We start from the raw sequence: 24,338 nt of genomic DNA, 5'->3' as shown, positions 1-24,338 counted from the left end.
AGCTTATCAAATCTTTTTAATCCTTTTTACCCAGTTTTAGAGCTTCACAGGTGATTTTTACTGTTGTCTATTAATTTCTAGTAAATTAAGGGGAAATAATATATATTTAGTATTATGTCTGTATTAATGATGCTTTGGATGCATTTTATACTTGTGCCTCTGTGTTCTGTGGTTACACAATATTTGTGCAAAAAATAATGAATGAAAATAATTGAAATGTTTTTAAATTATTCTTTGAAAGTGAAAATATGCTCTAAACTTTCGCTGTTAAATATTTTTTGCTGCTCTCCCTTTTTAACTTTACACGGTAACAACAATAGAAAATTAGAATAAATGAAAACAATGCGAGGTGCTCAGAATAGGAAGCCTGAAGTCATCGAACCGGGATTCGTGCACACGTATGTCAGTTTAGGAGTTCAGGCTTTAACATTCCTGTGGACTTGAGCTTCCTGTGGTGTTTTATATTTTTATGTGTAGATTAAGTTTATTATCATGTTCCCATAAAAAAATAAAAATAAAAATCAAGGCCAGCAAATTTGTAGCTCAACTCAACATAATGACAGTGCTGGATTTTTCCATATTTGACTCAGGTTACTCTAAATTTGTGTTACGTGCAAATAAATCCTTCCTGAACCAAGTCTTTCCTCTCGTCAGACATCGTGAAACATCTGCAGGAACTTTTTCAAACTTCTTTTGAAGGATGATCTAAATTCATTGCAGCTTCTATAAAATCCCATCCTATAAATCCCATTTATTCTCATGTCTATTACAGTAAAAGATGAATTCAAGAAAAATAAAAAATAGATCGGAGAAACCCAACTTGATCACAATTTCACAAAATTTTATTACTTAATTAGTACGAATACAATACAATAAAAAATATAGAAAATTTATCATATCTGGTGATTGGTCCTGTTTTTTGTGTTGTTGTTTTTTTACCCAACCAAGAACCTTCATAACAATAAAAAAGCCTTTAAACTTCAAATTGCTAAAGAAAATTTCATGTGCAAACTGGAAAAGGAGGCTGTCATGGCACTCACACTTTGATAGACACACACACACATGCACACACGCACACACACACACACACTAGCACGCATGCACACACTTCTAGCTGTCATCCTGACAGCAAATGCCCATACAGCATGCCTCACACAGGCTCTCCTCGTGGGGTCTGGTCCGCACTACGGTGGACTCTGTGGATGACACATCGTCGTCATCATCATCCTCGCCATAGCAGTTCTTCCTGATTTTGGCAAACACCCTCAGCAGAGCATGTTCCACCTCATTCTCGGAAAATCCACCCAGCTCAAAAACATCTTGGCACCGACGACAGGCCTGACCAAAGGGCCGCATGATCACCGTCCCACGGCCCCTCTGAAGCCGGTACCGGAACAACACCACCACTCGTGCTGAGCGCCAGGTCTTTCTGCAGGACGCACACTGAAATCTGTGGAGAAGTGATTAGATACAGAGCACAGAGTCATTTTCAGCCTAGTAGTTATCGCTAACCTTGCTATCTTAGTGCAGGCGCTGACTTTTCCCATATCGCAGCTGCTTTATCGTATTGCTCTTCTAAACCGTATGACTTTACAGCCAGATGACTTTATAGGGGAGGGTGGATGGGGCCAGTATGGGTGAGGTTGAATGGAAGGATGATGACAAATCACCACAGGCCAAATCAGTCCTTTTTTCCCTTCTTTCTCACGCTTATCATTTGCTTATTGAGGTGTGACTGCCATGTAGAGATAAACCACGAGGAATAAGAAATGATAAGACTTTTTGTGCAATCCTCAGTTCCGTTTCTAGAAAATGAACTGCTTCTTTCCCCCCTTGTTCTTCATTAATTAAATGACTGTTGTGCTTCCTTTGAGTGGAAAACAGACTTAGAGACACACAAGGCTTTAGTGGGCAGTCTGGCACCTTGTGGGTCCAACTTTCTTTCTGATTTTAGGTTAGAAGAAGAAACTCGCTCAGGTAACTTATTTAACCAGGTGGCAGAACAAGTTTCTCTCCATTTGAGTAGACAGCTTTGTGAGACAGCTGTCACACAGACATGTCATCAGATCAGCTCTTTGCTCATGTGGACAGGGATGGGTGGAGACTGTGTAACCATAACAAGGAAATGTTTGTATCTATGTCTCCTTTGCAGCATATGTATTAATATTGTCAGTGACTGTTACCTCACATAGGCTCTATTTGAAGGAAATTAACACAAGAAATTTTGACAGTATTCAGGGAACATACTTTCCACGGGCACAGTGGGCATAAACCTTCCAGCCTCTCTTCCTCTCCTCCTTGGTGACTGTGTCTGTCTGGCTGTAGCTAAAGGTGAGAGTCCACTGGTCTTCATAATCAAGCTGATTGTCTTCATACAGCAGGTCATTAAAGACGTCTGACCATAAAGCAGGAATCCATTCTGCACAAAGGAGTAAAAAAAAGAAAAAGAAAAACTAAGAACACAAAAACAAACTAAACTACACAACATGACTGTAATTTGGATAGAAAAAAGCAAAAATTAAAAAACAAAATGCAGACAGTGCAAAATAAATGTAAAAAAATCATCAAGCTCATCAAAAAGTTTTTCCCCCCTCCTCTGTTTTAAATTAAGAAGTCTGACTCTTTAACACTGCTACTTAAATGCTGACGCAGCAGCCATGGCGATCAAAACAAACACTGCAGTAAATTTAAAAAAGATTTTTTTCCCACCTCATATTAATAAAATACTTAATGAAATAAATGATGTCTTACCTGTGGATCTGCCCATGCTGCTCGGTTGTGGATTAACTCTGTCCGCTGAGGTGAAACGCCGACGTGAAATAAGCAGCGTTTGATTCGTGAATGTTGATCTGCAGGCAGCTTCTGTATATATCAGCTTCTGCTCCAATATCAGCTTTGGCGTGGAATCGAAACTTAACATCAGTTTCATTTTTCCTTTAGTCCTTGCGAAAATATGACGCAGAGCTCGAGCAACATCAACAACATAAACAAAGTGTTTGCACCACAATTTGTTCCCAGTTTTCCTGACGTTTGAATATGCGTGCCCTATTTTAGAAGTGGATTTTATGAATAATCTACAGCACTGAATCATGCACAGAGTCGTCAAAACATTAAAAAGGGCAGCACAATAATGTGAGACTCGGTTAAAAACATGATTTCATTTATAGCAATATCAGTGAAAGTGTAACAGTAAACATCAGAATTACAAGATGGGAGTTAACAACAGTTTATTTATTTATCATTTTCCACAATTGATCAATTATTTTACCCTTTTCAAGAGCTCCTTTTGTATTTTTTTTAATTTTAATGCTATCAATTCTAAGGAAAAACACGTTTAGTCGCCTTTGTCAGTGGATTGCGTTTATTATTCGAGGTTTTGTTACATTTTAAAGAGATTTGTAAACTACTTTAAACTTCAGCTAAGAACACGTTCAAGTTCCGCCCAGTAGAGGGCAGTATAACACAGATAGCTAACACCATTACCACTGCTGATGATCTTCTGGAGCTCAGTGGAAACAAGTCTTTTAAGGACTCTGGACTCCAGTCATAAGATGGTTTCTTATAAGCAGGATCAGCTTTCCATTATGATACGTAAGCGTGGTTACATATAACATATTTAGTATGGCTGGAAAGCTGGGGAGAGGAACCACATAAGGTCGTACTGATGACTTTGAATGGCCCCCACAAAAGTCATCTGCTAAAAACGTCCACAGATATTTTCCGTCTTCAGTGATCAGGGTACATTTCTCTAAATCCAGTCATAGGTCGAACTGTCTCGTCAGCCTGTTTTGTGGCAGATAGCCATCATTACATCGCTGCATGTTTACACCTATAACATTCTTAGTCACCTGCTGGTCTGCAGTTTCATCCTGCAGCCCACATATGACACTTTGGCAGAGTTAAAGTCAGAGTTATTAGTACAAACAGAACCTCTTGAGATATGCAGTCGTGGTCAGAAGTTTGTATCCACTCATTAGTGACTTAAATCTTAATGTGATTTTGAGCTTTTGATTAATTCTTTGAACTGTTCTTTTTCCAGGGTCAAATGACTGTATATCACACATCTTTAATAACTTTGAAAAACAATAATTGGGTGCACAAGTATTAATTTATTTTGGATTTTCTCTAGTCCCCACAGGATCAAAATTATATATACACTCACTTGGGTCTTTTAGTAAGTGGTGCTGAAGGCTCTATAGTGTACTTTAATTTAAAATAGCCAAGAGCTGTAAACAACACATGACTGACTACAACTGGTAGTTTCTCTTTGCAATCATAAAAAGGATTTGCGTAACTGCACTTATTGGATTGACTGATACTCAGAAGAACGGGAAAGTTCAAGATCCATTTCTAAACAAGTACTGATTCCAAGATCATCAGTTCATACATTTGCAAGTACAAGTTTATTCAGATATGTCACTACTTTGCCAAGGTCTCTGGGAAGACCCAATCTGTCACCCTCAGTAACAGGAAATTGGTTTGGAAAAAAAGCTATTGCTCCAAGATTGACCAACCATGAAGGAGAGGCCACATGCCTGTCAAGCATGGTGGTGGTAGCATCATGCTGCAGGGCTGTTTTATTGCTAGTGGTACAGGTACAGTGCACAAAGTGTATGCACTACTTCAGCTTCTTTTCAAATCAAAGGTAGGTGGCTGAAACTTGGACACAGTTGGGTGTAACAACAAAACTGGTTTTGGATTGGATAAAGCAGATTAACCTTAAGCTTTTGGCTTTTCAAAACACCAACCTCAACCCTACTGAAAATTTGTGGACTAGGCTGAACAGCCATGTATGTGGCAGTAAACCAACCAATCTAAATGAACTCTCCTGCCAAGAAGAGAAGTCAAATATCAAGCCAGAATAGAACCAGAAGCTTGTTGTTGAAGTGCAACTTTCAAAGGGACATTTAAACAAAATATTAATGGGGCTGTATGTATGGATACTTCTGAATCTGTATGGATTAGAGAAAATCCAAAATTAATTCAAACTTGTGCACCCAATTCTTGTCTTTTAAAGTTATTAATGTTGTTCGCGGTACAATCATTCCACTTTGGAAAAAGAACAGTGCAAAGAAATTATTAAAAGCCCTAAAATTACCGTGCCATTCAAGTTCAAGATGAGTGTCTCTAAACTTCTGACCACAACTGTGAATCTGAAGCACGTTTCATGTCAAGCACATTATAAAGATCTGAACTTCACGTAGGAGTCAGCAGTGATCCGTGAGGTCCTGGAACAAATCTGTCTTGTCTGGTGACATTCATGTCCAAGCCTTCATCAGGCCCTCTAAAATGTGTCATATTACCTGATGTAAAACCATATTTAAACCCCCCCCAGAAATAGTTGTTAAATGGAAGGCCTCATGTGTTCTTGTTTTCCTTTCCTTTTTGATTGACTGAGCAGCAGCAGGTCACAGCAGGCTTTCAGTCGAAAGGCATTCAGCTTTGATAAATCAGCCCCTTGTTTACTCAGACTTTGTGTCCGTCTGTCTGTGAAGTTATGCACATTGTTTCATAAATAATCATTACCATCACGTGTGACAGGTGGTAATAATAGCGTTAAAATGACAACACCTGCCCAAAGTATGCAGTGGCGCTGGTCTGTCATTTCTCTGCATGGCACCGGGAACACATACTTACTGTAAATGAAAACGCTGCACTCTCTTTGGGGACTTTCCTTCTACCTGAGCTGTTTATAGTTCACAACAAGGGCCCGCCCAGTACTAAAAATTAACAGAGTCTCCTTGCAAGGCTTTAGGCGTCAGGCTTCAGGCTCTGGATGAAGCAGAAACGCACACAGTCACACGCCAGTTTGTCAGGCTCATTAAATTAAATTTAGATCCAATTAACAGGGATTATGCAGGTGTCATCTTTTGGAACAACATAAAAAAATATAATCAGGTCAGTGCAGTGTTGTATTGTTAGCATTAGACTCCACGTTTACTCAAACTCCACAGAAACACAGCTCCCCCCCACACAGCCACCTACAGTACAGTGTACTGTACAGCGTTGGGCACCTTTCCTCTCGGCACAGTGGTGTAAAGATGACCTCAAAGCCTCTGGCTCCAGGGAGTCACCTTATACTCCGGTGTGACATTACATCGTGAGAAAAGCATGCTGGGAAAGCTCACAGAGAGCAGTGTGGAGACAGACAAAGAAGGGCACACTCAAAGAGCAACCTCCTCTTATTGTTGCTCCTAGAAAATGGTGATTAAGTCTGCACTGGAAGCTGCAGCAGATATGGACACACACGGTGATAAGACATGAAGTCAGATACAGATACTCCTGATTTTGACTCATATCACTCTGTTCTGCACTCTGACATTGAAGGAAAAAATGTGACTATGAAACGGTCACAAAGAGAAAAATGCCATGGTTTATTAGGGTCTCCTAGCAACACAACAGTACAGCCTTCACAACAGTTAATATTCAGTTCTTGTTTGTTTGAACCGCAGACTGATCACATGACGTGAACTTTGCGGTGGTTTTGGGGCTTGTGGTGCTTTTGAATTGCCTCGTATTATACACACAAGTACGGCGCCATGAACATAAATGGGATGGACAAAAATGAGAAAACACCTCTTATAATGGCATAAACACAACAGTGACAATCATCCCCGAACTGCATTAATTAACAAGAGGGTTTATATCACACCATCCATACCAATACTAACCTTTTATAAGCTGTTATAGCATTACATGATAGTATTTGATATAAATGGATGAGCATCTTTTGTTACCTCATATACTGATAAAATAATTATGAATTTATGGCTTAACTATTCCTATCACATCTAGTTATATTTCATTTAATGTAGTTTTTATCTTTTTTTTTTTTTTTAAGATAACATATTTCCCATATCGGTTCACCTCTGCTGTAATAAGTGCAAAAGTCTTGAGCCACACCCAATTTCTTTACCTTTTGATCCCAGGAGGGCCAGCCAGTCTTGAGCAATGGTTCTCTGTGCTTTCTGAAGGTTTTTCAAAGGTTTTCCTTGGACATTGGCTGCCTTTTCTCTTATTTCCAGGCCAGTCCTTGTAACTGGCCATTTTCAGAGAGTGTTGTTTGTGTTTTTACTTATTATACTTCTTAAAACCGACGTATGAATCAGCATCAGCGTAAAAAGGCATCCCTAACTCAAGGGATGAACCTGTGTTGTGTTTACACGTAACAGAGAATTTAGCAAGGAATAAATATTACATTTTTCTTTAGACACTTTATTTGGAGAGGTATTCTCGAAAATTACTTAACGAAAAAAAAGTTTAACTGGCAAATATTGACTTTCAAGATCCTTCAATAAGTCGCTGCACCTATTTTCATTTTCCTGGCAAAGCATAAAGAAATGAGGAGTGACTCAAAACTTTTGCTCTATCTATCTATCTATCTATCTATCTATCTATCTATCTATCTATCTATCTATCTATCTATCTATCTATCTATCTATCTATCTATCTATCTATCTATCTATCTATCTATCTATAAAAAAAGGTCACAGGATTTCTTTATCTTCATCTAATTCGACTGTCAGTATTGAAGAAGCCTTGTCAATAAAGGTTTTTTGAATTCAAATATACCTGACACAGCCTACTAAGCCAGCCCTGCTAAGGTGCAAGCTTAGATTTAGCTCCTGTCTGGACCTGCATACCTGTTCCAAGCCGGCTGGGTGACTCAAGGGAGGGAGGAGATCAGGGGGGAAGAGAGGGGTTGAGCAAGGAAGAGAGAGTGTGTAAAAAAGAGAGAGGGAGCGAGAAAGCGAGAGAGAGGTTGGGTGTGGTGAGATGCCTTGAGCACATTCCTGGCAGCTGCCGCGCCCTGTGTTTCAGCGTCTTTGTACCTGCTAGTGTTTGTTATCAGAAGTCGATCATACTTTCTCTCATGGCCCTCACTTTGATTTCACAAACATGCATATAGTATGGTTTGCCTTTGCACACTGTCCTTGTCTGCACTCATACAGCTGTATGCACACACTTCTTAAGTTCATTGTGCTTAAAGCACGAGCTCGGGAATATGGCCACTGCAGCGTATGTGAGTACATGAGTACATTACAGATTAGGACATGGATGAACAGGCAGACACTCAAACAGGAGACACACCCTCAGGAACAGGACTGAACATAAGCCATAACTCTGTGTGTGTGTGTGTGTGTGTGTGTGTGCTATCAGGGGCCTATCAAAGAAGGTGTGTTCTTTATGATAGATGATAGATGATTTAGGACAAAGGACAGCCAAAGTGCGCGCACGCACACACACACACACACACACACACACACACACACACACACACACACACACACACACACACACACACATTTCTACCTGCACAGCACTTTGTTTAATGTTATCACTACCGGTGCATTCGAGTACAGGTGGAGAGCCCAGAGAGAGTGAAAAGGCAAACAAAAACAGACAAAAGAAAAGTTAAACTGATAAAAGACTGAAACTGAATGCATTTACTTTGTATCAGGAGGAAACACATTACAATAAAAATTAATGTTTTCAAGTTTCAGAAAAATCCAAATCCAACCTCATCTCCAGATGATGGGTGGCAGAAATGACCCTGGATCCGTGTGGGATTTGAGGGGGACAAACTGTTGGTAGTGCCTGCAGAAACGACTTTGTTACAGTGGACTCTTATAGAAATGAGAACTCTGGAAGTCTGCTGAGTCAGCACTGGTGTTTTGCCATGGAGAAAAACAGCACACTGACTCATTTACAAGGATTCAGACAGGAACATGTTCTCCAAAGAAACCACTTTTTCCTTTAAAGCAGCCAATGTAGCATTTGCAGAAGACAAACGTCTCCCTAACTGCCCATTTGGTGTATTTTTGTAAAATGAGGACTCCCCAATTTAAGGGGATGCTGTGGTTTTAGCAGTTACAGTAAAATGCATTAAAGGTAGTGAGGAATAACTATGAAAGATCTTAAACGCGGCAGCATAACATCTGACCGTGACAAAGCAAATGAAGCTGTACACAGCAGAATTGGCTTTACTTGAAAAATGCTTCACATTTTGCCTCAAAGAAATGAAACAGGATCAATTCAATGTTTGGTTTTAATGGGCAGTGGACTAGGATGTGTTACAGGAATTTAACATGGTATAACAAAATAAAAGAGCAACATTTAATATAAGTTAAAAGCACTTTACTTAATTTTATATATTAAAAAAAACATGCATCCATTCTGTCTCCCTTCTGGAGCCTATCACTGCTATCACGGGGTGAGAGGTGGGGTACACTCTGAACATGTCTTCAATCTGTTGCACTGGTGAAAGACAACCATCACACCTACAGCCAATTATAGTCGCCACTTAGCCTAATATGCACGCTTGAGGAAGCCGGAGTACCTGGAGATAACCCACACAAACACGGAGAGAACATGCAAACTCCACACACACCTCAGCCATCTGGTGGATTCACACCCAGGACCTTTTTGCTGTGAGGCAACAGTGCTAACCAATGCCATACCACCCTAAGCACGCCCGATCTCGTATTATCTTGGAAGCTAAGCACCATCGGCGTAACTTTGTGTTGAACATTGGGTGGGTCAAGATCTCTGTCTAATAAATAAATAAATCTGGGTAAATTCCCAGATGATTAAACATGCAGCTATTTTGCTTTTAATACCTGAAATGAGTAAAGAAAATCAACAGCCTATTTATGCAAGATAATTCATAATTTTATTGGGGGGGGGGGGGGGGGTTTATATTGGTTGGGTCTTATTATTGCAGGGGCCATAACCCCCCTGGAAATTACGCCCCTGCTAAGCACAATTGGGCAACATTTATGTATTAGACAGCTGCTTTTAAACACTTGTGACAGATGGATAGCAGCACCAGTGAAAGGCAAGGTTGATCTGCTATGATGTATGGTTTGGAGATTGTGGCACTGACAAAAATACAATAGGCAGAGGTGAAGATGTTAAGATTTTCATTGGAGTGATTTGAATCGGGACAGCTCAGGTTCAGGAGTTTAGAGCTAAAGAGAGGGCAGGCTGAGATGGTCTGGACATGTGCAGAGGAGAGATCTTTGATGTACTGGACAAAGGATGTTAAATATGTAGCTGCCAGGCAGCAGGAAAACAGGAAGTGAAGAAGAAGATGTCAGAGATAGGGTGAGATGTAGGCAGATGATCCCTAAAGCAATCCGTAAAGGGAGCAGCAGATCAGAAAAACAGTCACCCCAAGACACTATGTTGTTAGGTAATAACCCTACAATAATACAGAGGAAACCCCAAATGTCAAATGACCCCAAATGCCAAGCACTTGGCCGCAGTGGGAGGGAAAAACTTCCTTTTAACAGGAAAGAAACCTCCGGCTGTTGACTAAGCAGACCTCGTGGTTTTGAATTTTTGTTTTGTTTCTCTTTCTTCTTCCTTTCTCGCTGACTTTTTCTCAGGTGAAGTTGCTGGTCTAGTTCTGGTCTCTCTGCCTGAGGCTGATGTCTGTCAGTGTTATTAGTAACTGAGGTATCAGGCTTCAAGTATAAGATGGACAGATGCTTGCTATGGTTAAGCTTAGGCTCCCTCAGTTTGTATCCTCTGTCTCAAGAATCAACTTACCTGCAATTTGGTAACAACTCAAGTTGTTCTGGTTCACCTTCACACCTCCAGATGTCTGTGACCCACTCTCAGGATGTCTGCCCACTTCACAGTCTCAAGAAATGAGTTGATCTGGTTCTATTTACACATCATCCTGCTTTATTCACCTCCTGGACAGCCAATTAACTCTCATTCTCTCCCCTGACAGAGCTCAGTGATCCCATTGTATTGAAGCCCTTATTCTTTCCCAGCTAGAGTCCTTCATCTGCTCAGTTTCTTTGCAATAAAGTTTACTTAATCAAAAGCCACTGCTTATTGAGTCTGCTCTTTTACATTACGACTCCAGCAGAAGGAAGCTTGGGGAGGGGCAGCCATCTGCTGCGACCGTTTGGGAGTGAGGGGAGGGAGACAGGACAAAGACACATTGTGGAACAGAGCCAGAGTGAAAAGAGGTGCGTGAAGGAGACTCAGTGCATTATGGGAAGCCCCCAGCAGCCTAGGCCTATTGCAGCATAAGTAAGAGAGGATTCAAGGTCACCTGATCTAGCCCTAACTATAACTTCATCAAAAGTAAAGTTTTAGATCTAATCTTAAAAGCAGAGAGGATGTCTGTCTCCTGAATCCAAACTGGGAGCTGGTTCCACAGACAAGGGGCCTGAAAACTGAAGGCTCTGCCTCCCATTCTACTTTTAAATACCACAAGTAAGCCACCGAGTTAGAGCGGAGTCCTTCATAGTGGTGATATGGCACTATCAGGTCTTTAAGATATGATGGAAAGAAGATTAAACAGGTGGTGATCTCATCTCTGTCATAGTCCTCTGACGTAGTATATGTTGCAATTACAGGTTCACTGGTTTTATTAACATTTAAACAGCAACAACCTGCAGTATGAACACTGAGCAGCATCCCTTCAGGGGTCTCAGTCAGGGTGGGCTGTTGCTATCACCGTATCTCTCCTCCATAAAATTTAAAGACTAGACAACTGAAACATTGATTAAAATACTACTAATTACAGATTTGAGATTAAATATTAACACTGATTCTTTGCACTTCTTTGGTATATGTGCAAAAAGCATAGATAACTACATTCAGGGACATAATTTTTTTTTAAAAAAGGTTAGTGAGTTTAAGGCTGTAGTTTAAATTAAATAAAGCCTTGCTTGTGTTTATAATGTAGCATTAAAATCCCTGATATGGTGCATTTTATTGATGGAGAGTTTCAAATTGTTTGTTTTACTGACAAAACATTTCGCAGTGCAAATAACACGAGAGCAAGCAAAAAGGAGCAAACATCGGACAAACATGTCAAAGAGTCAAGTGCAAGGATGAATAAAGCATTCATTGTACGGACCGCCAGTTGGGCCAAACTCCTGCACGGGCACGGAAAAAGTTTGCGAGTTTGGAGAAACTTCCTCTTTTGCTTGACAGTCAGCAGCCATGACATAAAAGCTACTTTTGAAACGTGCCCGGGGGAGAGAACTTCCAATAGTCTTCCACTCCCAGCGATCAACTGGTCTGGGAGGAGTCTCACTGGTGGGAAAGCCCTGCCTCGCAGGAGTCGCCCCGCCGCTTCCTTCTCCGTTTACTGTGACAGCGGCTGCTGCAGGGTCACACACCGCCGGGACGACACTGAACCCGGGCCTGGAGTCCGCGCAGAGTCCGCTCTGTTTGCCGATCGGCGGTGGAGGGTGCACGCAACTGGAGACGGGGGGGAGGTTTGGGTGGAGTTTTTTTGTCCGATCCGAGGAATGTGACGCGCGGACGGGAAGGAGACTCACATCAACGGTTTCACCGGGAGGAGATAAAGCCGTCGGTGCACAGAGAAAAAGAGAGAAGGCGAGTTCAGCAGCAAAGTGAGGAGGTACGAAGTTAAAACGAGGGCAAGCTGAGGGACAAAAGAGCCATTGTCTTGTCCTGCTCTGTTGTGATCTGTCCAGTTTTATATTAACCTCTAACTTATTATCGCCTGTCTTCAAAAAGCGTCCTATTTATCTTCTCCCCTGTCCATAAGCTTGAATTGTGGACTCTGCGGATTAATAAAAAGTGAAATGCAGCCTACTTTCCTCATTTCCTCATAAGCCGCTGGAGGTTTACACAGAATTAAGTCATCCAGGTAGCTGCAGTGCAACAGCGATGTTATTACAGCCCGCGTACACAGAGGGCTCAGTGCTGGGAGGCTGGAAGAGACAAACTGTGCTGCTCTTTTTCCAGCCCTGTGAAGACTTTCATAAAAGACCAGAATAAAAAGCATGCTTACAACCTGTTTAGTGCTTTGTCTGCGTGGCTCTGTAGGAACTACAGCTAATAAAAAATGCTTGAGAGGGCAGGGACACTTTTACAAGTGTGCCTAATGCACTGGTTGCACAACAGCATGCATGCACTGCCAGTCACTATCATTATAACCAACCTGAAATCCTTCCAGTAACACAAAGGCATTAGCCTGCAATCATAAAAACTTGTTTGTTGAGGAAAGAAACAAACACTTCAGGGAGAATATTTTTAAAGGTTTCAACCTAAAAAAAAAGAAAAAAAGAAAAATTAAATGTGATGCATGCAAGAACCACTCACTTTATGTTAAAACTATTTAGTCCAAACATTCAGAGTGCATCTCTCTTTCACACCTACTCCCTACCTAAGGCTTTGGTTTAAGGGTTTTTTTTACTGTGTCTTTATTACAGGCACTTTGGCACTTTTGTTTTGACTCGAGTGTGTATTGATTTTAAACTTCACCATCGCATGCTTTTTCCCTCGCATCGTTCAAAGTGAGTCACTGTTCAGAAATAGCACGACATGTGGTTATAATTTGAAGAGTAGTGGGAATGTTAGTGCCATTTTTCCCCCTGCGCTGGGTCTGTGCATGTGCATGTGTGCTTCCTATTATAGGTTTAATCTTGTCACACACTGGCCTTAAGGCCAAGGCTGTGTGCCATTCATTTATTTGTTTGCACTGCTGTGTGTGGTATAGAAAACGGGGGTCTGGTTATAGAGGTGTTGTTATGTATGCGTGAGGTTTAGTGTGCTTTTGGGAAGGAGAAAGAAGAAGTGGAAATATTTTGATGCCATCGCTGCTGGGTTTTCCATACAGGATGACCGCAGGCCTTTAAGGCGGTTGGAAAGATGGCGGGGATCTCAGTGGACCAGTTTTTCTAGCAGTGCTGCTGCATTAAAACCCCAGCTACACACACAACACAAAAGGGAGGATGCAAGCCGCCGTATGTTCCCACATACTGTATGAATTCATTTAAGCTGTCTTTTGTGCACACGCTGAGGTGTGATGATATACAGGGAGACAACCAGTGCCGTGTGTGTGTGTGCACTTATCTACGTCTGTGTAGGTTCATCTGACAAAAAAATGTCACTGAAAGGTTCTGACGGGAGCATCTGGAGATCACTGGTTCATCTCTCCAAACCTGTTTTTAAGTATTGTTTTCTCAACCTGGGTTCACACACCGAATTATCACACAGCACGAACCGGCCAATGGTATGCCGGATCAATTGGAGTGTTTGTTTAGTGAGGCGTGTTCGGATGCGAATGAGAGAAAACAGACAGAAAGAGGCGGTGAGGATTTAGTTTGTGTTTTTATTTCTTGATAGTTTGTGTCCTCGGGCTCGCTTCTAACGCGTCTCATGATTCACATGTCAGGACAGATGTAATTTACACTCCCTCTGCTCTTCACCTTCCAGTTTCTCTCCTTCTTTTCAGCATTTGCGCAGGAATGCCGAGAATGGGCCGTTTGTACGCTTCGTGAGCAGACGCTGTGCACGTCTGAATATTTGGTTTATCAGCTCAGAGGCGCTGAAGTCTTGCTGCTGCCTTCATGTCCTGTCTGCCAGGGTTTAGTGTTTCAGACCGGCCTTTGTTTATATGGTACATTTAGGGCAGCCTCGTCCTCCTGTGAGCCTCTGAAAGCTTCACAACAAAGGTAGTAAAGACAGGCATCCTGATCATCATGAGACACTTTCTGCAGTTTGATGCTCGCTGCAGTTGCTATAACAGCAAACAAAGCAGCAGTATTTGTTTGAATATCCTACCAGTCGGCCAGGTGAGGCGGGGAAAGTCTGTCATGCTTCTGACATTGTGTTATTCATCTGTTGCCCCACTCTACGGTGACACAGCGATGACGAGGATGCAAAGGAAACCCCCATCCCCCTCTACCCGCCTTGGCTCTTTTTAATGCCACCGTGCTCCTGAGTTAACCAATTAGGTCATTTCCTCCCCAGGCTGCCTTCCTTCAAGCTGCTGTCAACGCTTTTGATAATCACTTGATTACAAAAACAGTAACACTACCAAAAATACTTCTTGTTAGTTATTTTTGCTACATTTCTTTCTCAAACGTGACAGTGAACTTATTGTTTGTTCCTACAGATTAGGTTTGAATGTTCAGCTTGCACTCTATAATACAACTTTCCATTCACGAGGGAATTAACTCTGACTTTTGGACTGTTGTGTTGCTACATGTGAGTTTTTCTGTTATTTTGTGGCTGTCATCGGTTATGCACTTCATTTGCAGCTTCAGTGCAGTACACCTATGTACACAGTGGGCACCGTGGTGCTGCAAATGACTTAGATACAAAGAGCAAAACTAGGCAAATCAAATGACTTGGAATTCAGGGGCAAAATAATTCCATGCAACAAGCATGTGTGCCCCGGCATTCCTCCCTGACCACCGTGGAGCATGGAAAGCCAACGGCTTGCCACAAAGCCCTAATTTCAATGGCTCCACATGAATAGGGAAACAGGATGTCAGCCATTTTGTCAGCAGATGAATCACCATCTCGGCAGTCTGTTGCAAGTTATCCCCAGGCCACGCCAACCAGGCTACTCGATGACTCACCAGGTCGCTGAGTAAACCAGGCTGTCCCTCTGATTGTGGGTTAGGACTTTCAGCCCTTAGCTATCACCATCATTAATCTCTCAGGTGTGCTTGAAAGTTTGCAGAGAACATGTCAAACACACACTTGTAAAGCAGGTACAGCCTCACTAAATACTTACCCACCCTACCTCTCAGACCCCGGGTTACACACACGCCCTAATTTGCTCAGACTCTAGGTGTATCCACTTCCTCTTTCGACCACATGCTACATAAAAAAATAAGTCACGTATGTTTCCTAACATTGCCAGCTTACTTTAAATACTTAAGCAGCGTGGTGGTTGTTCACTCTTTTCTCCACCAGAATGCAAACCCTCCAGCATGCAGCTGTCAGGACCACATCAAACATCGCTCAGTGGGTGCTCTGGTTTGCTCAGTGATGGTTCATAATATGCAAGTGTGCTGTGGGTTGGAATCAAGCCTGGGATTTTCATTGTTTCTTTATCTAATGCCAAAGAAACCCTCAGTTTAGTAAAGTATCTACTTTACCTTTTGAAAGCAGGTAAATGGATGTACAAAAGTGGCCAACTAAATACTCCACTGTTTTATTTGGACATTATTGACAATCAGCAGTAATAGATGAAAAGTTAATGGGTACTTTCTTAGTAAGAATTAAAATTATAACCCTTTCATGGTCATTATGCAGTGTATAATACAAGCGAAAAACAAAAAAAGCATGATTACATGTTGAGGCGATAACCTGCTTTATATGTTTTTCTATGTTAGTACACTGGGAGCCTTTGACTTTTGAGTTTTTGTCAGACAAAACAATCCTCCGATCTGTTTCAGCGTTTGTTTGCTGGACGACACTGTGGTCTCATTATTAGCTATTTACCAACATACAGGTATCATTAATTACAACAGCTGACAAATGAAATCTTAAAAAGTAAAGAAGAGATGGGAGAGACACCCTCAACCACAGTGTGAGTGTTGATGTTGCGTAGTTGGTCCATTCTGTAACTTCCCTGTTGGGAGCTCGTGTTTGTTGCTCCACAAGCAACCAGCTGATCCAAGCAGAGTTGGTCCGAGCATAAACAACTTACTGTGACAAAGAAACAAGATTATTTTTAAACTGGACACACACACACACACACACCATTAATGGTGGGTTTTGACACCTTGGTATATATTAATAAAGATGGTTTGATTACCTTTAAAATAGTTCGGTAGTGGCCACCATGACTAACTAATGCAAATCCAGTTATTTGTTTTCTAAGCAGGCCTGAAATGTGACAGAAACCACTCAGTTCAGACTTCAAAGAGCTTTAAGGGTTCAAGGGCTTTTCTTAGTAAGCTGTCATGTGTTAAAGAGTTTAACTGACAAATATCAGTATTGGTTGGGCTCCAGTTAGCATTGTTGACTCACTGCAAGAAGTTTCCTGGTTTCAGTCCCGTGGGGACCTTTCTGTGTGGAGTTTATATGTTTTCCCTGTGCCTTTGGTAGGTTTCCTCCAGGAACTCCAGCTTCCTCCCACAGTTCAAACACATGTATGTGATTCTAAACTGCTTGTGTGCAGTATGTCAGGCAGAAAACGTGCCATAAGAAAGGATGGTTTGCTTGATAAGATTAGAAAAGTGCTATATGTTACATTTTACAGCTCAAATTATGTGGACATTTATGTTGGTTTTTGGTGCTTCTTTAGCTGATGTGGTTTAACTGTTTTTTTGCCTCTCACCAGCTGCTTTTCCTAACCTTGTTTTATCTGATGACTGTATTCATCCACATATAAAACTAGAAGGGCACACAGAGAAATCACACTTAGGCAAAACCTTTGTTTTATCTTGTTTTTTTAAGAAAGAGATCGAGATCGCCATCACAATCATTCATTTTCACATTTGCGAAAGCTTCATGAGATTGTTTGTGTGTTTGTGCAGGTGTGTTACCCTTGCTGATAGATGAACAATCAAACCTGCGTCTTAGTCATGCCAAAGTCACCTCTTAAAGTTTGGCATGTGAATCGTAAATGTCACTATCTCGTTCTCATTGAAACAGGCGTATATTCACACAGTGTTATGCAACAGCGGACCTGTGACTTCTTTAAGTTAAGTCATGGTCTGCTCATCATGCCCATCTAAATAAGTTTGGTTGCCATGACTGGCAGATTTTTCAGGATAAGGTCTAAGCAGCAACATGAATTATGACGCACCAGCGTGGCAAGTTTACTGTGATATGAAAGAACCTGTCTCTACAACTCCTCACGCCTTTCCCACCTCTCCTCTTGCTCTCTTTAATCTCGTCTCCTCCCTTTGCTTTTTCTGTATCCAGCTGTTCCACTTTGTTCTCACCTTTATATACAGTTTCTTTCAATAAGCCACACTGAAGGCTGATTAATCGCTGGTATTATTTTAGTGAAGTCTTTTCATTTAATTCAATTAATCATACTTGAGAAATATGATACTTTTACCTGTTCTACCTTTAAGTTGAAGGAGTTGCTCTCTCATAGCACCATTCTTTTATGCATGCTTTCTTGAGTATTACTCATTACTACCTGCAATCCCACACAATGTCAAAAAGTATTGTTAGTTTCATAGAAGTGTTCCGCTAATTGTGTAGGCAAGCAATAAATATCTGTTACAGTTGTTAACATTGTGACAAATTTGCCTGTTAAACTGTTACTTGCTGCTAAGCCGACGTTGACTCAGCGACAATAGTTGCTTTGTGTGCGTGGTTAAAGGTAACGTCTGTTTGTGTGTCCGGACACAAAGGTCTTTTCCTCTCAACACCCAAGGGGATATTTTGTTGAATCATAAGTATTGTGTCTCATGGATGGGGGAGTGGTGTGATATTTACAGTATGTGCAAATAGAGTACAAAACCAGCTGTGATGACGTTAATTATTAATTATTGTGGGACCTCATTTTATATTTTCCTTTTCCTTGCAGGTTTAAATTCCTCCTTCCTCACCTTTTCTTACTCCTGAGCCTTAAAATTTGACCTGACCCCCTCCAACCATGCCGCACCGGTCTCAGAGTTCATCGATAGGCGATAACCCTCTCGACCCAAATTACCTTCCTCCGCACTACCGTGAGGAGTATCGTCTAGCTATTGATGCTCTGATAGAAAACGACACTCAGGTAAGCGTTGCTCTAATGCATGAAAACACATACACACTGCTTTTACGATCTCCTAAACTTTTCTCTCTCTTCACACACCAGGGCTACTATGAATTCCTCCAGAAGGAAGATGTGGCCGGTTTTCTGGCACAGCCAGAAATTGAACACATCAAGTCGACAATCCAGGGGCCTAGCCAGCCCACCGGTGTCTTAGAGCTGACGTACCACGAAGGAGGCCTCGAGGACGATGGGTCTTCGGACACCTACTGGCCAGTTCAGTCGGACCTGGCTGCCCCGGGGCTGGATCTGGGCTGGCCGCAGCACAGTTTCGTCGATCCCACAGAGGTCACCACTCTAGTCAACCCCTCTGATCCTGACATGCCAAGCATAAAGGAGCAAGCGAGGAGACTCATCAAGAACGCACGCCAAGTAAGCAGAAGAGGATAAGAATGTGTTAAAACATGCAGGAGTGGTTTTGTTTCACCAGACAATAGAAAGAAAAATCAACCAAAAAATCCAGTGTTTATAAATTCATATATTTAAGGTGCCGACTCAGAACATGGCACATATCCAGTTTCACAGATAAAACACGAGGAGCTTTTATTTATTTATAGGTAATACTGCAGTACAAGTCTTATTACCTCAGAGTGTTATTACCTTAGAAGATATGAAAGAAAAGTGAGATAGAGAGCTGCCAGGGACATGGTGTGAACGACGGTTATGTTATCTCGCTGCTGAGTTCATCTCACTTTTTATACTCTCTGCCAAGTCTGCCACCACGCCCTTTCAGAAACATTTATAACTGGCTGGCCTTTAGCTAAATAAAATACCTGATTAATGGAAGCGAGAATGCCAAATCCAGTGAGCAGTCAAACCTGTTGGTGTGGTGGGTCGTGTGTGTAACTGTCCTACATTTCTTGCCGATGTGTTTATGGAATACATGTCTGAAGCCTGCCAGAACTCAGAGTTAACTGTCAACAAGCACACGGAGGTCACTCAACAACACCCTCTTACTGCATTTTATTCATAAATCTTATATAAGCCTTTTTTAAATGGTGTTTCTTCGTTAGTGTCATATCTGTTGCTTCCACTGGTCTGTGCTGAGTTCTTGTGGCTGATCTTCCCACCATGCTTTCCACATGTGGGTGTGAAAGGGCAAAGAGGTCCCAGGATAGCCAGATATAAATATTAATTACTACAGATCAAAATACCAGACTTCCTTTTGACTACAGTTGTCCTGACTGAACTGAAATAAACTTTTTTGTGTGTTTGCTCCTGCTCCAGGTTATCGCTGTGGTGATGGACATGTTCACGGATATTGACATCTTTAGTGACCTCTTGGACGCCGCAGCACGACACGTTCCTGTTTATATTTTACTGGATCAGCTGGAGGCTCATCACTTTGTCTCTATGGTCCTCAACTGCAAAGTCAACCTGGAGTTTATTCCGGTCAGTTTGAATTTTATGATATTATCTGAAAACAACATTAAAAAGAAAAAGGCGCTAACAGCTGGGTCTTGTTATGTATTTGCTTATAATGATCACATATGCATCTGTAACAGAGTTGAAATTCTGATTTTATAGTGGATACGTGTCCGCACTGTGGCGGGAATACCTTATTACACCCGGACAGGGAAATCATTTAAAGGGCAGGTGAAAGATCGTTTCCTATTGGCTGACTGCAGAGCTGTACTCAGTGGGAACTACAGGTGAGTAATTTAATAGTATTAATAACATCAGCACTCAGTTATTCTTTAAATAATCTTTTCCTCTACTGTTCTTCATGCTATAGTTTCATGTGGTCCTATGAGAAGATCCACCGCTGCATCGCCCACCTCTTCCTTGGGGAGCTCGTTGCCACCTTCGATGAAGAGTTTCGCATTCTCTACGCTCAGTCGGAGCCTCTGGTTATTGACCCAAACAATACAGCGCTTACTGTCTCTGATCCCAGCAGCACCGGCAACTATTTAGGCAGCCAGTTTGGATTAAAGAGGTCCCAGTCTTTGCGTAACCCAGTAGGTTACCGAAGGCAGCCTGAGATTCCCCCTGCCTTCCCCTATGGTGACTCTGATCGTAACCCCATGCTTCCTTTCCGGAGAAATGACGCGTTTCGTCAAACCCTGGAGCCCGGGTCAGGAATTACTATTGGAAAGTATTCACAGCAGCAGTTTCGTCTTCAGCAGTCATTCCTGGAGCAGGGGCGGTCCATTGTGTCCAGGCAGATGGAGATGAGCGCCAGTGCCTTCAAGAGGCACAGCTATGCAGAAGGAACCCAGGAAACCTACGCATCTTCAAGACAGTTTATGCAGCAAAGAGTCATGAACAATCTGGACGAGACAGACTTCCACAGGTAGGAAAACCTTTAAAACCTCCTGCTGTGATCAGAATAATGCAGAATTATCACGTGAACCATAAACATAAAATGTATGGTTTATTATTAAGTTATTAAGCAATAAACAATATGTGCTGCACTTTCGTTACAGAGAACAGATTCAAAGCAGCCATTTTTACAGTGAAGGGCCCGGGCCAGGTTCTGGCCACGGACACTTCGACAGACTTCGAGGCCGTCCTCCGCACCTCTCCATTGACCAGTATTCAGACTCAAGTTATCGCTCAGACCAGGAGCCTCCACCTGGGCAGTATGGCAGAGACTACTTTTCATCTGAGGACCTGAGAGGACCCGAGGGCCACAATGCCCCTCCGTTAGCTGGGAGGTATGGGGGAGGATCCTCCCATAAGAGGCCAACCATAGGACAGGCGTATGCTTGTCAGAGCTCACCAACACACCCCCACCCACCTGAGAAGAAACACTTTAACAAACAATTTGATCAAGAGCATGAGGAGGACTCAAGTGTAAAGCAAGGCCTGAGAAGCTGGAGAATCCACTCCTATCTAAGTACTTATGAGGACACCGGAGAAGAAGGCCTGGCTCAGCCTATGGGTCCTGATGCTTTTGATGAACCTTCTCAAGCTGTGCAACCAACTGAAACTGAAAGTTCAGCTCCACGCTATGGAATAAAAGAGCCACCAAATGTTCCTCCCAAGCCCAGACCTGATATCCTGAGGCCACGTTTTGGAAAGCCTAAACTACCCGAGAGCAGCAACAAAGACTCTGGCCTACCAACGTTCAAGGATCTACTTCCTTCCCGCCTTGTACTGGACAGAAAAGAGAGGGAGGCGGAGAAGGAAAGGGAGCCAGAGAGGAGTACAGCAAGGGAGGGGGGCACAGATGCGGAGGCGAAAGGTGGTCCAGAACTCCTTCTATCCAAACACGAGTCATTCCGGTCGCGTGTTAACCCGCTTCTTCAGCGCAGCTCTCGACTGCGCTCCTCACTTATATTCTCATCTTCTAAGGCAGAGATACACAGTGGTAGCTTAGGTCTAAAACCAGCGACAGAAGAAGATGAGGAGTTAGATTCAGTGCGCACTTCATCCATTGTGGCCCAGATCCTAGAAAAGAGGAGGTCATTATCTCGTGAGCCTTTTGATTGGCGAAGGAAGACTGAGGAGAAGAAGGAGAAAGAAGAAAAACAGGAGAAGCTAGAGGAAAAGGAGATACGGTTAAAAGATGAGATTAAACCTAAAGAGGAACCTAAAGAAACTAATGAAAGAGTAAAGACAACATTTACACTTGAAAAACCTAAAGTCACAGATTCATCATCTGTGAACATGAATGATCCGGCCAGCCGATTGCAGTACTTCAAAGACCTAGCTGCCAAGACAAAAGTCTCGAAAACAGAGACAGAGTCATCGCTAAAAGCCTTAGAACCCGCTGAAAAAAAGCAAGATCTTTCTGATAAACCTCTCAACATTACAACAACTTTGAAGATCCCAGCTGTCACACTCAGTACAGCAGAGCCTGAGCAGACAAAGCCAGACATCTCAGCAAAACTGGCTGAGCTCAATACTCGCAGACCTTCAGTCAGTTCATCAAGGCCACCACTAATCTTTCCCAAGCCTTTTACAAGCTCACAGAAGCCTTCAGAGATAGTGCAGTCTCAGAAAGAGGAGAATGCATCAGAAGGTCAAAAGAAAGATATATTCAAGTCTCTAAAGCCTCTGCCTTCACCTAAGATCTTCAAGAAGGAGCCGGTGAAACTTAAAGGGATAAATCCTCGCCGCATCTCCTGCGGGGAGGAAATTTTGACCACAGATGCTACAGACGCAGAGAAGACTGAAATGAAAAAGAGTCGCTCTCACAGTTCTTCAACTCTGTCACATGAAGACTCTAAGGAAGGGCTGCAAAAGGTTATGGGCTCTACCACATCCATCAATACAATTGGTGAGGTAAAGGGTGAGGGTAAGACACTCGACTTCCTAAAGAAGCAGACTCAGAGGCTAAAGGGATTCCTGGGACCCAAGGACAAAGAAAAGAAAACCTCGGGAGAGGATAGGGGCATGAGCACGGTCATAGAGGTCACTGACAATTCGAGCAAAAAACAGAGCTCATCGTCTAAAGATACAGCGTCTACGACTGCTGATCAATCCACCACCAATCATAAAACATCAACAACCGGAACATCTGTCACGTCCCGATACCAGCCCGCGGGCAGCTCTGTTCTGTACAGCAGCAACTTACGAGACGACACCAAAGTCATTCTGGAGCAAATCTCCGCCAACAGCCAAAAGAACCGCCAGGAGCGGGAGGAGACGGGAGGGAACAAAGATGGAGATGCTGGAGATAAAGGAACAGAGAAACAGAACTCCTTAAAAAGGAACCGATTTCTGCGACCGCAGGGCAACAACCAGGAGCGGGAGGGACTGCTGAGGAGGATAGAGAGCCTGAGGAAGGAGAAGAAGGTCTACAGCCGTTTTGAGGTAGTCTATCACAGTAAGGGAGATGTTTGCAGCGTAGATGGGAAAGCAATATGAGGAAAAACAACAACACAAAAATATGTTTAGGTGTAAACCACCAAGAGGGGAGGGAAAGGAATCCAAGAGGGAAACCAGGGTTTTAGCTTAAAAATTATATATTTTGAAATGGTCTACATAGCTACAGAAATGTTTGAAAATAGTCTTTGTTCTCAAAAAACAGCAGATGAATGTTATATATTAGCTATTGAGCAGTGACTGGATAAATGTGATTGTCTTATATGTACAGTAAGAGACTGGCAAAACCACAGTTCATCACTGTTATGGATGTTTATACTACTTTAAAGAGAATCTGCTTTCAGAAAAAATAATTAACTGATTAAGCTGAACAGATGCAAGCGTGATTATGGCGCAAAGAGCACGGTACGTCCTGCTGAAGGCCAGCGAGGAGGAAAGGCAGGGGGTAAAGAGATTTCACTGTTATCCCTGTTGTTCTGTTAACAGATGGGGAATAACCTGGGATAACGAAAGATGGAGGAGCGACCTTTTACACGGAAACTTATTTAATGCAAGACTATCAAAAAACCTCCACTGTCCACGTTTGTGCCAACGACACTGTGAGAGTTCCTCTGGGCCTTAACACTACAGCGTTTTCTGGATTTTTCACAAGAAGTAATAAAACTTGAAAGGACGACTTATAAAATGGTGAAAACAAACTAAAGTCATTGAGTCTGGAATGTGCCTTTTTGCCAAGACCTTGTTCTATTTTTTTTCCTTATATGGTGACTGAGAGAAACAAGACTCTACTTGGATACAAAAAAAAAAGGTAGCACAGGTTTACCTGTAAATGAGCTTTTGTGAACAGGACTAAAAGACGAAAAGGGAAGTGTTGCATCTGAGAAGCAAAAACATATAATGTGCCAGTCACAAAACACGGCACACGTGTAGTACCAGTGTTGTGTGCAGGCCACTTTGTAGCTGGAGCTTGCTTGAAACTGAATGGGAGAAAGTGTCTTTGTGGATTCACCATGTGCCAGTGGCCCATTGAGGGTTTTGCCAAAGTTCTGGT

General features: G+C 42.3%; 2 protein-coding genes across 3 annotated transcripts; one reads left to right on the top strand and one right to left on the bottom strand.

The window, feature by feature from the left end:
- Positions 1 to 899: 899 nt before the first annotated feature.
- On the bottom strand, positions 900 to 2,869 carry LOC135933867 (receptor-transporting protein 3-like). Its single transcript, XM_065472124.1, has 3 exons — positions 2,752 to 2,869; positions 2,248 to 2,419; positions 900 to 1,450 (listed from the first exon to the last, which is right to left on the bottom strand). Exons 1-3 carry the CDS (start codon positions 2,765 to 2,767, stop codon positions 1,111 to 1,113), a joined length of 528 nt encoding a protein of 175 aa, XP_065328196.1. The 5' UTR covers positions 2,768 to 2,869; the 3' UTR covers positions 900 to 1,110.
- A 9,091-nt stretch (positions 2,870 to 11,960) lies between these two features.
- Positions 11,961 to 24,313, top strand: fam83hb (family with sequence similarity 83 member Hb). Of its 2 annotated transcripts, XM_065472118.1 has the most exons (8): positions 11,961 to 12,394; positions 18,287 to 18,478; positions 18,560 to 18,886; positions 19,742 to 19,906; positions 20,042 to 20,166; positions 20,250 to 20,807; positions 20,941 to 23,275; positions 23,774 to 24,313. In XM_065472118.1, the coding sequence occupies exons 2-8, from the start codon at positions 18,356 to 18,358 to the stop codon at positions 23,792 to 23,794; spliced, it is 3,654 nt and encodes a 1,217-aa protein (XP_065328190.1). In that variant the 5' UTR covers positions 11,961 to 12,394; positions 18,287 to 18,355; the 3' UTR covers positions 23,795 to 24,313. The 2 variants fall into 2 exon arrangements, with proteins under 2 accessions (XP_065328190.1, XP_065328187.1); XM_065472115.1 differs by having other exon boundaries at positions 20,941 to 24,313.
- The last annotated feature ends 25 nt before the right edge of the window (positions 24,314 to 24,338 follow it).

Source organism: Pelmatolapia mariae, linkage group LG22 (assembly GCF_036321145.2).
Source record: "Pelmatolapia mariae isolate MD_Pm_ZW linkage group LG22, Pm_UMD_F_2, whole genome shotgun sequence".
Lineage (NCBI taxonomy): Eukaryota > Metazoa > Chordata > Actinopteri > Cichliformes > Cichlidae > Pelmatolapia > Pelmatolapia mariae.
This window is presented reverse-complemented; position numbering and strand designations above follow the sequence as displayed.